General features: G+C 38.7%; 1 protein-coding gene across 6 annotated transcripts in view; it reads right to left on the bottom strand.

The window, feature by feature from the left end:
- USP48 (ubiquitin specific peptidase 48) overlaps positions 1-13,070 on the bottom strand; it is a 62,403-nt gene that overhangs the window by 29,926 nt on the left and 19,407 nt on the right. For 3 of the 6 annotated variants that reach the window (XM_079776730.1, XM_079776731.1, XM_079776732.1), the window contains exons 8-12: positions 11,579-11,712; positions 10,825-10,907; positions 6,678-6,857; positions 5,233-5,361; positions 3,702-3,851 (exon numbers count right to left, since the gene is read on the bottom strand). In XM_079776730.1, the coding sequence (XP_079632856.1) occupies positions 3,702-3,851; positions 5,233-5,361; positions 6,678-6,857; positions 10,825-10,907; positions 11,579-11,712 (676 nt within the window). The remainder of the gene's footprint in view (positions 1-3,701; positions 3,852-5,232; positions 5,362-6,677; positions 6,858-10,824; positions 10,908-11,578; positions 11,713-13,070) is intronic. The other 3 variants (XM_079776733.1, XM_079776734.1, XM_079776735.1) reach the window with 2 other exon arrangements.

Raw genomic sequence — 13,070 nt, 5'->3', positions numbered from 1 at the left:
GAATTTCAATTTGAAGTAGTAAAAATTAAGACAAAACCAAACACCTCAACATGAGTTTTAATTTGGGAAAGTAAGAGTCCCTGAGTTCCCTAAAAGCCAAAATTAAAGGTAAAGGGCCAGCTTTGATTACTTACAAAGATCTCCAGTGAGTCCAAGCATAAAACATAGAAGAAAACATACAGAGGTTGAATTTATATATTTGTATTATGTACTACTTCTGATGAGATCTGAGGGATGGACAGTTCACCTCAAAGCCCATTTTGAGCAATTTTATACGTCTCTTGGGTTACAAATCTAGAAAACTAACTGCCGTCTTACGTTTAGTATAAAACATTTCAATATTTACAAAAACAAAATTCAGAATTTTTGGATGTCTTGTTTGTGCTAAAACTGTACTGATCAGCTCAGACACAGCTGCAGAGGAAGAGCAGGTGACTACAAGCTGAGACCAAGGTCTAATCCAAGTTCTGCCACCAAGAAACTGAACTTGAGCAAGTCACTTAAACTCTCTATGCTTCATGTCTTTTATTTGTAAAATGAAGGTAATAATACCTGCCTTCTACCTACCTCACAGGGATGTTGTTGAATATAAAAGATAAGATATGTGAAGCATTTTGAGCTTTTTGGAAGAAAAGAGATACAGAAAAGTTAATTATACATTCACACAATATATAAAAGAGGAGACCTTAATATTTAGTAGAGGTAACATGGCCATGGCATTTCACAACATATAATGATATGGTTAATGAAATTTAAAATACCTCTCATTGTTATTTGCCACTTATCAAGTTTAACTTGGCAGGGATAGAGTTAAGAAAGCGAAATCCCTCTCTAAAAAAGGAAAATCAAAGTCTTAGCATGTCTGACCTTTTCCCGAATATAGTCACATCAATTAAAATTTAGTAATCTGAAGGCTGTCAAAGGAGGGAAAACAGGACTGTGACACAGAGCAACACTCAAGAAGGATTCACCAGGTGTTCTTGTCTCCCCCACAGCTGGGGAAGGGTGAGTGCAGGACAGTATCTGCTGTTTCTAAGTGAAAAAAAAAATAAGCCATAAGAATCTTGACCTTTGTAAGAAATCTAGGGAAACTAAAAGAGCAAAAAGCGTTCCTTGCCAGGGGGTGTCTGCTGGGTCCAAAGCCCAGAGTGACTCTACCCTGGCCCACGCAATAGCAATGGGACTCAAAGGCGGTTAGTTCAAGACAACATTTTCCAATCTCCTACCAGAGTGAACTTTCCAGTGAAGCTTCCTGTTTGGGTTCAATGTACTACATGAAGATTAGAAAAATCGGGTGTGGTTTATAGTAAGGAACAGAGCGGAGACTGGGCGTATAATTCTGGTGTAAATCCATACTCCCCAGGTGTGCAGATTTTGGGCGCCAGTTTCAGTGTGCTGAGAAACCCATGGAAGGAAGTGACTGAGCTCTTTCTTTCCACTTTCCATCCCCATTACATTAGAGTTGGATCAATCTCTGCCCAGAGCTTCCCTGATAGTCAAGGGCTAGCATACATATGTCTTAATGGTTAGGTCAGAGTCCACTTATGGACCGCTTTTTATACCACAAATGTTTCTGTCCGAAAGAAAGGCTCCTTGGCAGGTTCTCAAAGATGTTCTCTACTTCTGTGATTCGCAAACTACCTAAGCATTGCCTTCCAGAGGCATGGGTAAGCCAACTCGCCAAATGGCGATAAACACTCTCTTTAATGATCAATATGGAGATAACACACTGTATAAAATCTCAGCATTTGACAAACCAGCAAAGCTATTGTTACAATATTTACCAAAGGGAAATGCACATTTGGGTTCAAAGTTATAATATTTTAATGCCTGGATTTTGAACAAAATATTTTCTTTTGGAACATTGAGTCACCAGAAATGTTTAAAATACTTTATCTACAGATAAGTTAAGATTATTTTATTACAGCACAGTCCTTACAGACGGAATGAAAACAGCCAAGAGAAGCACAAGCATGCGCTGACTTGACACATAACATCTTTGGACCATGCAGATTTAAAGAGTGGTTCCAAAGAGCATTTTCCTTCAGACTCCGTAAATCCCTTTCTCTTGTCCAATGAATAATGAAAACGGAATACAGTTCAAAAAATTGATTCCCAGCCCTAACCAGTTTGGCTCAGTGGATAGAGCCATCAGCCTGCGGACTCAAGGGTCCCAGGTTCGATTCCAGTCAAGGGCATGTATCTTGGTTGCGGGCACATACCCAGTGGGGAGTGTGCAGGAGGCAGCTGATTGATGTTTCTAACTCTCTATCACTCTCCCTTCCTCTCTGTAAAAAATCAATAAAATATATATATTTTTTAAAAATGATTCCCAGTTCCGAACTCGTATGACTGAATTTACAACTTTGAATCATATGTTCATTTCCAAATCATTTTCAAGAAAATTAAAGTCAGTTTAATTCTTCAGGACAATCCCAACCCTTGGAACAGAGTGACAGTAATAGGTTACAAAGAAAGCTTGGAATCAAATCATTTAGAAAGAACTTTTAAGCCCCGCCCGGTGTGGCTCAGTTGGTTGGAGCATTGTCCAGTACACTGAAGATTTCGGGTTCAATTCCCAATCAGGGCACATACCTACAATGCACATTTGATCATCAGTCAGGACCTATAGGCGAGGCAACCAATCCATGTTTCTCTCTCTCTCTCCTTTCCCTTCTCTCTAAAAATCAATGAACATATCCTCCGGTGAGGATTTAAAAATAAAGAACTTTTAAGACGTATTCCTCAGATTTAGCCATTTATATTCATCTTTTGTTTAAAGTCATAACAGTAATAGAAAATTAAGATTATAAAAAAGACCAAACACAGAAGTACAATTATACTTGAGTATTTATGTTCTAAAATTAGGATTAAATTGCCTCTCTTCCTTAAGTAGAAATTGGGTTTAGAGGAATTCATGTCTATGAAAGGACTAAGACAATATATTATTACAAATGGCATACCAACTTTAAAAAGTTGAGGTTTCCTTTTTATATTAAATTTCAAATTAATCCTAAGAAATAGTACTCATATAAAAGAATACCTGTTGCCCTAGCTGGTTTGGCTCAATGGATAGAGTGTTGGCCTCTGGACTGAAGGGTCCCAGGTTCAATTCCAGCCAAGGGCACATGCCTGGGTTGCGGGCTCGATCCCCAGTAGGGGGCGTGCAGGGGGCAGCCAATCAATGATTCTCTCTCATCATTGATGTTTCTATCTCTCTCCCTCTCCCTTCCTCTCTAAAATCAATAAAATATATTTTTTTAAAAAAAAATAAAAAATAAAATAAAAGAATACCTGTTAATACTGAGAGGGTACAAAGTATACAAGGAAACCAAATAGCTGAGCTGCCTCCATAGTAACCCAATCCAATTTTTCCTTAAGAACAAGTTACAAAAAAAAAAAAAAAAAAAAAAGAACAAGTTACTATCTCACAAAATAGGAATATCTATTTTGTCTTATATGAAGAGTGCTGACCTAAACCTTATAACTAAGAGCTTCCCATTTTGAAAAGTACATGATAATGAAAATTATATGAAATGCTACACATCAAGTTAGTGCTGGTTTACATGGCAATTTTATAGTATATAAGGCTGGCATTGGTGAGTTATAAGACAGGGAAGGGAAAAGCTAGTTCATACACATTTGTGAACATAAAACAAGGCACTCAATGCAACAGTGCTGTCCCAGAATATCTTACAGACCAGCTCCAGCAGGTAACCTTTGGTACAGCTCCTTAACCTCTTCGTGCTTGGCTTTGCCTTTGTCCACACTTTGCTTACGCATCTCAGCCATTTCAATACACCACTCTTCAAACTTGGAATTATCCCGATCTACCAGCTCTTGAAGAAAGGCTATTCAAAACAGAAAGAAAAAACAAAACCACTTTATCCTGTTTCCAGACACTGAACCATGCTGGTCTCTAAATTATATCAAACACGGGCTCATATTTTGGTAGCCGTTTCCTACTATGGTCTCCTTTTCTGTTAGAGACCCCCAACCTGAAGGAAAAGTGAAACTGAAGACAGACACTAGAGTGTGAGCCCCACCTGGCTATCCATGACATTACAGCCAACCAGAACCATCAGACGGCTCGAAACACAACTTCAAGATACATGCTACTGCCCTGGCCAGTGTGGCTCAGTTGGGTGCCATCCTGTGCACCGAAAGGTTGCCGGTTCGAATTCCAGTCAGGGCACATACCTAGGTTTTTGGTTCAATCCCCAGTCGGGGTTCATGTGGGAGACAGTGATGTTATTCTCTGATATCAATGCTTCTCTCTCTCTAAAAACCATAATAACATATTTAAAAAAAACACACACAACAACACACACGCGCGCGCAGTGCTACAGAGCACAGAACAGTATTAGATAAAAGGGCAACTAAAGAATGCTACAGGCCAGTAGCAACTCTTTCTTCTTTTTTGAAATCTAGAAAATACTTATAGCCGAAACCGGTTTGGCTCAGTGGATAGAGCGTCGGCCTGCGGACTGAAAGGTCCCAGGTTCGATTCCGGTCAAGGGCATGTACATTGGTTGCGGGCACATCCCCAGTGGAGGGTGTGCAGGAGGCAGCTGGTCGATGTTTCTCTCTCATCGATGTTTCTGACTCTCTATCCCTCTCCCTTCCTCTCTGTAAAAAATCAATAAAATATATTAAAAAAAATGTTAGAAAATACTTATAAATTGAACAAAATAAAACCAAACTGTGGTTTTATTTTATAAAATGTGTTTTTATTTGGTTTCAGAGAGGAAGGAAGAGGGACAGAGAAAATCAATGGTGAGATAGAATCGCTGATCTGCTGCTTCCTGCACTCCCCACACTGGGGATCAAGGCATGTGCCCTGACCGGGAATCAAACCATGACCTGATTCATAGGTTGACGCTCAACCACTGCACCACGCCAGCCAGGCCCAAACTGCTCCTTAAATACTCCTGGATTACCTTTTGGATTTTTAAAAATTGCTTTTGTGGGTTTTTGTGTTTTTGTTGTTTTTTTTTTGTTTTTTTTTGGTGGGAGGTTAGGGAGGTTCGATGGAATAGTTCTGTTAAAGGCTCCCTTATTTTAAAAACTCACTACTTTAAAGTAAATTTGTTATGATTATATCTACTTTCACCAATATTTACAATATGCAATCAACCTATATTAATAACAAAAACAATCTGTTCCTGTCGTTGACCTTCCAGCATGGTGTTCTAAGATATTTGCCTGACACAATCGTGGGAAGCTGCTTACCTGGTACCTGAACAGATGTATTGGGCTTTTCTTGAGTCTGAAGTCTATAAACCAACATGTATGCATTTCGAGAGCAGTGAGTTCCTTTGCCACACTTCGGTTTACGTGTCTGGGACTTGGAAGGTTCTGCTGAGGGAGGGAAATCAAAGATGATTAAATTAGAATGCCTAGTTTTTTTATTCTTTCATGGGGGTGGGGTGGACTTAAAAACAATTCCTACAATATATGATCAAGAAACTTTTATATGTATCTACAACATTAAAATGCAACACAAATTTAGCAGGCTCTATAGATGTTTGAATCTTAAAGTTTCCTCCCCCCCCCCCACTACCTTGCCTGCCATATTCCATTCTCAAAAAATGTTAAGTACTGTTTTTCATGAGAACATACCTGGAACAACAATAAAAGTACTACTACTCTTGAGTTTTAATATTGGTCTTAAATTATAAAAATAAATCCAGACTTAATTGCCCAAAGAAATAAAATTAATACACACACACACTCAAGACACTCTAATGAGCAAAAAGAATAAAATAATCGGTAGAAACTTTAAATGTTCTACCTGGTCTAAAAATAACAACTATTCTTGTAAGAGTATTTTCTATATTTAAATCACAAGAATAGTCAGCACATGGAAATCTGTAGAAAGATTGTCCACATGCCTTGAAAGCCAGCAAAGCCAGCCAACTGCCATGCTCCTCCCTGATTCTTTGGTAAAGTGGTTCTGATCCATTAAAAAACAACAGTGGCGCGGAGACACACGCTTATTCCCATTCCTTTTCCCTTATTTAGATCCCATCCAAATCTCACCCAAAAATGACAAATTGAAAACCTCAGCCAGATGGCTCCTACTGGAAGAACCATGCACTCCTTCAGGGAATAAATGGGTATTTTGGCCTCAGAAAACCAAGTTGATGAGCGCTCCATACTAAGATACTATTTCAAGAAGTACTTCTTAAGGCAGAACTCATCACTACAAAATGGCAAAAAGCTTCCTCCCCAGAGGTGCTGCTCCCCGCTCCATGGGTGGGATAAGACACTCAACAGGAAGGAGTAGGTACCGTCCTTGGAGCAAAGTTCCCTTGCTGTAGTTAATGCCAAAAATAAATTTCCTGACCCAGAGAAAAGGACTACAAATCCTACATATTAAATCTACTAGCCATCATGTTTAGTTTAATACTTACCATCGTCTCTCCCAATTAACCTGATAATTGAAAATATTTGCCTTCAAACATGACATTATGGAAACCACCTCTGGAGCAAAATCTTTTTTTTTTTTTTTTAATTCAAGCATTGCTAATAAAAGATGTTCAGAGATTATGTTTAAGAAATACAAATATCCTTGACAGCCCATAACAATCTTAGACCATAATAATTTATCACAAATATTTCCGGCAAAAAAATATTTATATTTTAAAAGGGCACTCACAACTTAAAGGTTTTACCTAGATCTTCCTCAATCCCTAGTTGTAATTTCTTCCCCTCCATCTTTTCTATGTCTTCATCATTAAACTTATACCATTCACCAGACTGTGGATCTTTCACGTGGGCAATGTAGTGGCCAGAATAAGCACTCACTCCTCTGTGTATGAGAACTGCACTGAGTTCATACACATAGGACCCACCTAGGAAAGGAGAAAGTGAAAAAAATTTGGGGTAACAATATTTTTTCTTGTACCCTAAGCCTAAATGATAATGAATACAATTCTTTATGCATCTGATAGAATTCTAAACATGTCACCTAAGATTAAAAGAAATTAAGACTTACACAATAATATAAGCTCACTATATTAATTCTCCATCCCTTCCATAGACAGAGCATCCTGGGTACTCAGGGTTACAAAGCTACTCTGTATTACACTTTGCCTTTCCCGGATAATTTGCCTGAGTCATATACTTAACAAAATTCTGTTCAAATTCTCCAACTTGTTACAAAAATCAATTACGCAAGCTAATGAAAGATGACTACCAAAGTAAAAATCTACTGCTTATGTAAAAGAAAAATGTTTTCGAAAAAAAAATGGAAGTAAGTCATTAAGAAAACCTGTCTTTCAAAATAGGTATAGGCAAGACAACTGGAAATAAGAGAGAAAACATTAAAAATCTATACTGATTCTACACTCAGATTTCTTCATAAGCATTAAGTTCCTATTCTCCTTTAAATAAACGAAGCCTACACAGCCAATCAATGATTCTCCCATCACTGATTTTTTTAAATATATACTTTATTGATTTTTTACAGAGAGGAAGGGAGAGGGATAGTTAGAAACATCGATGAGAAACATCGATCTGCTGCCTCCTGCACAACCCCGCACTAGAGATGTGCCCGCAACCAGGTACATGCCCCTGATCGGAATCAAACCCGGGACCCCTCAGTCCGCAGGCCGACGCTCTATCCACTGAGCCAAACCGGTCAGGGCGTCATCACTGATATTTCTATACCTCTCTACCTCTCTCTTCCTTTCTGAAATCAATAAAAAAAATAATAATAATTAAAAAAAATAAAGCCTGTTGGGCCAGTGGTTCATGTAAGAAGGCTTTATCCATGCAGCGATATATCAGCAAATGAATGAATATTTATATTTTAAGATACAACAAAGTATTTTAAAGCTAGAAAAAATATACTAAAGATTCTAAACTTAAGCCGATGATACGGAGGACATTATTTGTGTTGGAAAAGATCACTTCTACGTTTTATTATTAAAAACAAGAAAACAATTCATTAGCAATCTCACAGACGAAACTACTATTAATATTTAAACCTGCAGGACTTTTCTAACAAATATTATCTTTCCATATCATTAAATATTCTTCTAAAAATTATTTATAATGACTATGTACAAGTACCACACTATACTGGACAACTCCCATACTGTTGAATATTTAAGCTGGTAGCATTTTAGGGACATTACAAACAATAATTATTACCTTTGTAGTAAAAATCTTTGCACGTTTCACCACTATAATTTCCTTAAAACTGTAAGGAGTGAGTCACAAGATATAACCAATCACTCATTCAACAAATACACATGATGGACACGATTTAGGCACAGAGAATACAGAGGAAAGGACAGTCACAGCATTCTCTCAGTAGGAGAAACAGTAATGCAAATTAATAGCCGGAGCAAAAAAAACACCTAACCCGTCCCAACTGAAAATCATTTAGAATTTAAAATAATTTTTAAATGCATTAACTCATCTACACTAGGAATCCTGTGGGGTTTTTTTACACCAGGAATTCTTCATAGCATTTGCTAATTTTTTTTTTAATCCTCAGATGAGGATATCTTTCCATTGCTTTTTGTTTTGTTTTTTAGAGAGAATGGAAAGGAGAGGGAGAGTCAGAGAAATATCGACATGTGGGACACGTTGATTGGTTGCCTCCTACACGTGCTCCAACCCAGCAGGGGATCAAGCCTGCAACAGAGGTACGTGCCCTAGACCAGAACCAAAACTGGGATCTTTCAGTCTGCAGGCCAACACTCTATTCACTGAACCAGATAGGCTAGGGCAGTATTTCCTAAATTATTAATGATGACAATAAACCACATAAGTATTGGCATTAGCAATATGACTCTATTACCATTGTATCATATCACATTACCATTGTTGCTGATAAATTTTATACTCAACTTAAGAAAGATGGTGCCCTAACTGGTTTGGCTCAGTGGATAGAGCGTCAGCCTGCGGACTCAAGGGTCCCAGGTTCGATTCCAGTCAAGGGCATGTACCTTGGTTGCGGGCACATCCCCAGTAGGGGGTGTGCAGGAGGCAGCTGATCGATGTTTCTCTCTCATCGATGTTTCTAACTCTCTATCCCTCTCCCTTCCTCTCTGTAAAAAATTAATAAAATATATTTTTAAAAAAGAAAGACGGTAATTTGGTTTTTTTAATCCTCACCCAAGGATATGTTTTTATTAATTTTAGAGAGAGAACAAGGGGGAGAGAGAGATACATGGATCAGTTGCCTCCTGTATGCACCGTGACCTTGGATGGAAACTGCAACCTGGATGTCTGCCCCAACCTGCAACCAGGAATCAAACCCTGGACTTCTTGGTGTATAGGACCACGCTTCAACCAACTGCGCCACACGGCCAGGGTTAGAGCGAAGGTCATTTGTTCAGCCAAATTTAACAGTGACACAGTCTGTAGTCAGCAGTTTCGTTCTTCCAGGGAAGAGCCAATTTTAAGCCACAGTCCTGATAGAGCATCGTACATTTTAAACCTCACATATTTATCACATGGCTTCCCAACCTCCCCAATCATTTCTTTTCAAGGTTTTGTTTTATGGCTTATTTCTGCTATGAGCTTTTCGTGTAAAGAGACAGAGTTTATTACATAATTTTGACATCAAAAATTTCATAAACAGTACAATCAATCTTAAAAGGGAAGTAAAACAGTCCTTCCAGTAAGGGCAAGATGTTGGTTTTCTCTGATAAGAATCACCCTGTTTGGTAAGGTCAAGACTATCAAAAGAGAAAGTAGTTGCCGAAACCGGTTTGGCTCAGTGGATAGAGCGTCAGCCTGCGGACTCAAGGGTCCCAGGTTTGATTCCGGTCAAAGGCATGTACCTTGGTTGCGGGCACATCCCCAGTAGGGGGTGTGCAGGAGGCAGCTGATCGATGTTTCTCTCTCATCGATGTTTCTAACTCTCTATCCCTCTCTTCCTCTCTGTAAAAACTCAATAAAATATATTTTTAAAAAAACAAAAGAGAAAGTAGTAAACTATTTCTTGTTGAAACTATGTCATAGCATCCTAGAACTCTTCTCACCAGTGCTCACAGATATGAATTACAATATACATATTAGAATTATGTCACCTAATGTTTTTGATAAAATGTTTTTTTAAAAGTAAAAAATGTGGAGGCAGCTTGGAGACTTAATTTAATAAAAAATTACAGATACATATTGACACTTAAAGGTAGCAAGCGTGGGTTCAGGAACAGTGAAATATCTTTTTCATTTTTTATTATTTTACTAGAGGCCTGGTGCATGAAATTCGTGCACTGGAGGGGGGGGCGGTTTGTGTGTGTGTGTGTGTGTGTCCCTCAGCCCGGCCTGCGCCCTCTGGCAGTCCAGGAACCCGCAGGGAAGGGGCCTAAGCCGGCAGTCGGACATCCCTCTCCCTCTCGCAGTCCAGGACCTCCCTGCTCCTTAGCGCTGCTGCGCAGGCGGGAGAGGCTCCTGCCACCACTGCTGCACTCGCCAGCACAGCCATAAGCCCGGCTTCTGGCTGAGCAGCACTACTCCTGTAGGAGCACACTGACCACCAGGGGGCAGCTTCTGCATTGAGCATCTGCCCCCTGGTGGTCAGTGCGCATCATAGCGACCAGTCCTTCTGTTCATTCCGCCATAATGGTCACTTAGGCTTTTATTATATAGAGACCCTTAATTATGCAGATATTGATGAACCATCTAAACTCTGTTGTGTACGTACTCATAGAAAATGAAGTACCATCTCAGCTCACCCAGAAAGCCTTTGTTCCCAGAGAGTAGGTAATAAAACGTAGTAGTACTATTCTGTATTCATCATAGGCAGATCACAAGTTATGGTCTCTGAGCACTAGGATCACTGCTCAGTAAAAATGTTACCTTTATGTTCCACATAAGGCTCCATATCCAAAAGCTCTGAGAAGCCAATGTAGGTATTCAGCTTTTTCTTATGTCCAGTTTGCCTAAGCAAGAGAAAAGCTCATTATAGTTACATTTAAAATAATCATAAAACAATGCATAAGCTCTGTCAGCTATCTTAATAAACTCAACAGATTTCCTTCTTCAAAGACCCGGATAAGCAAACGTAATACTATCTTAGAATTGGGCAAAATAAATCAATCACTTAAAAGGTATGAATTTAAAGTGCTAATTCCAAACACAGCACTTTTTTTCAGAGGTTTGGATTTAATCACAAAAGGAAACCACAGATGCTCCTGCTTTTTTATGGAAGAAATGACTGGTTTTAATGATAAAATAGAAGATATATATTCCCATGGAGTTGAGGGTACCAAAATGAGTAGAAAATTTTACTCTAGTTCTTAATAATATAGAATGTCAAGGTAATTCAGTTCCCACCTAAATGTTTGCTTTTCCTTTGCATCTTAAAAATAATTACTGAGAATAAAAAATAAGGAGTCTCTACTTTTTCTAGTTCTGAATTTTATGTCTAGCTTCTTTAAGAACTTTGTGATAAAATCATGAAATACACGCATTTCAAATCAACAGGCTCCATCTATAACTTTCACCCTCAAAGATAGCATTACAAATTATAAGCATTTTATTACCTGTCTACAGTAAAATCTGCACATTATGCCACAATGAGCTACAAACACTACCACTTGCACATACTTACCTGTCAAAGACAAAACGCATGAGCTGCAAGTTCAGAGTGCAAGGAAGGCTTAGCAGTCGGATCTTCCTTGTTGCATTCTGTTTACTTTGACAGTTTTCACAGAAGTATCGATTGTCTCCTTCTAGTCTTTCTTCCTAATAAGGAATAAGACATTATATTTTAAAAACTAGAAGATGGAAAGATTTTTAAAAAGTGATAAAATAATTTCAGTTTAATTAATAGCTCCCATTCAGACTGTTTAAAATCAAGCTACTCTAAATAATGAAGGACATGTAAGATAAAAGGCACTGCTTTAGCCTTTTTAAAATTGATGTGCCCCTTTTCAAAATGTACGACTTTTTAAATATTTGTTTTTGGGTCCTCTGTCCTGTTAACGCAGGTTAGAGGATTATAAGGAAGTGAGTTTTAGAAGCATAGAACAGACTTCGGAACCTCAGAGAGAAGGGGCGGGGAATAGATCAAAGAACTTGTATGCATATATGCATAACCCATTTGACACAGACAGTAGGTTGGTGAAGGCCTCAGGCAGGTGGTGGGGGCATAACAGAAGGGGTCAATGGGGGGGAGAAGGGGTCATATGTAATACTTTCAACAATAAAGATTTAATTTAAAAAAAAAAGAAATTATCATATGCATTTTGATACAGCATAATTAATTTAAAAATAGTGAATAGGTACAAACTGCACATGGGCACCACAATACAAAATTAATTTTACACACACACACACAAATTTTACACACATGCATGCACACACTTAAAATTATTGAACCACATAAGAGAAAGCTAAAAGAAGAGTGCAGGAAAATTCAATGTTATATATAGCTAATGGAAGTTTCTTTTTACATTTTTCCTTTTTGTTTCTATAATAGCTTTTGATACAGATTACTATAAATAATACTGGCACCACCACTTTATTCACTTGGCTCCAGGATCCCACATTCACTTGTTTCCCTCTTAACTCACTGGCCAGTCCTCCCCCTCCTCAGCATCCTTTGCCCACGGCTCCTATCTCCCTGATTTCTTCATGCTTGAATGTCCCAGGGCTCAGTCCTTAGTCCTTGTCTCTCATCCCTGGGGATTTTTTTTTTTTTTAATATTTTTATTGATTTCAGAGAAAGGAAGAGAGAGGGAGAGAGAGAGATTGAAACAACGATGAGAGAGAATCATTGACTGGTGCCTCCTGCATGCCCCCTTCTGGAGATCGAGCCCACAACCCGAGCATGTGCCCTTGACCAGAATCGAACCCGGGATCCTTCAGTCCTCAGGCTGACACTCTATCCACTGAGCCAAACCGGATAGGGCATCCCCGGGAACTTTATCTAGCTTCAATTTATCCCTCAACTATACCTCTTAAATGTAACATGCCCCAGTGCAAACTCCTGATTCCTCTCCCAAACCTGCTCCTCCCATAATCCTTCACATCTGGGTTATGGCAACCACAATCTTCCAGGTGCTCAGGCCAAACTTCATAATCCTTGATACCTCTTGCTC

The sequence above is a fragment of the Cnephaeus nilssonii genome, assembly GCF_951640355.1.
Source record: "Cnephaeus nilssonii genome assembly, chromosome: 7".
Classification (NCBI taxonomy): domain Eukaryota; kingdom Metazoa; phylum Chordata; class Mammalia; order Chiroptera; family Vespertilionidae; genus Cnephaeus; species Cnephaeus nilssonii.
Note: the sequence above shows the minus strand (reverse complement) of the source record. Positions and strands in the feature narration are given on the sequence as shown.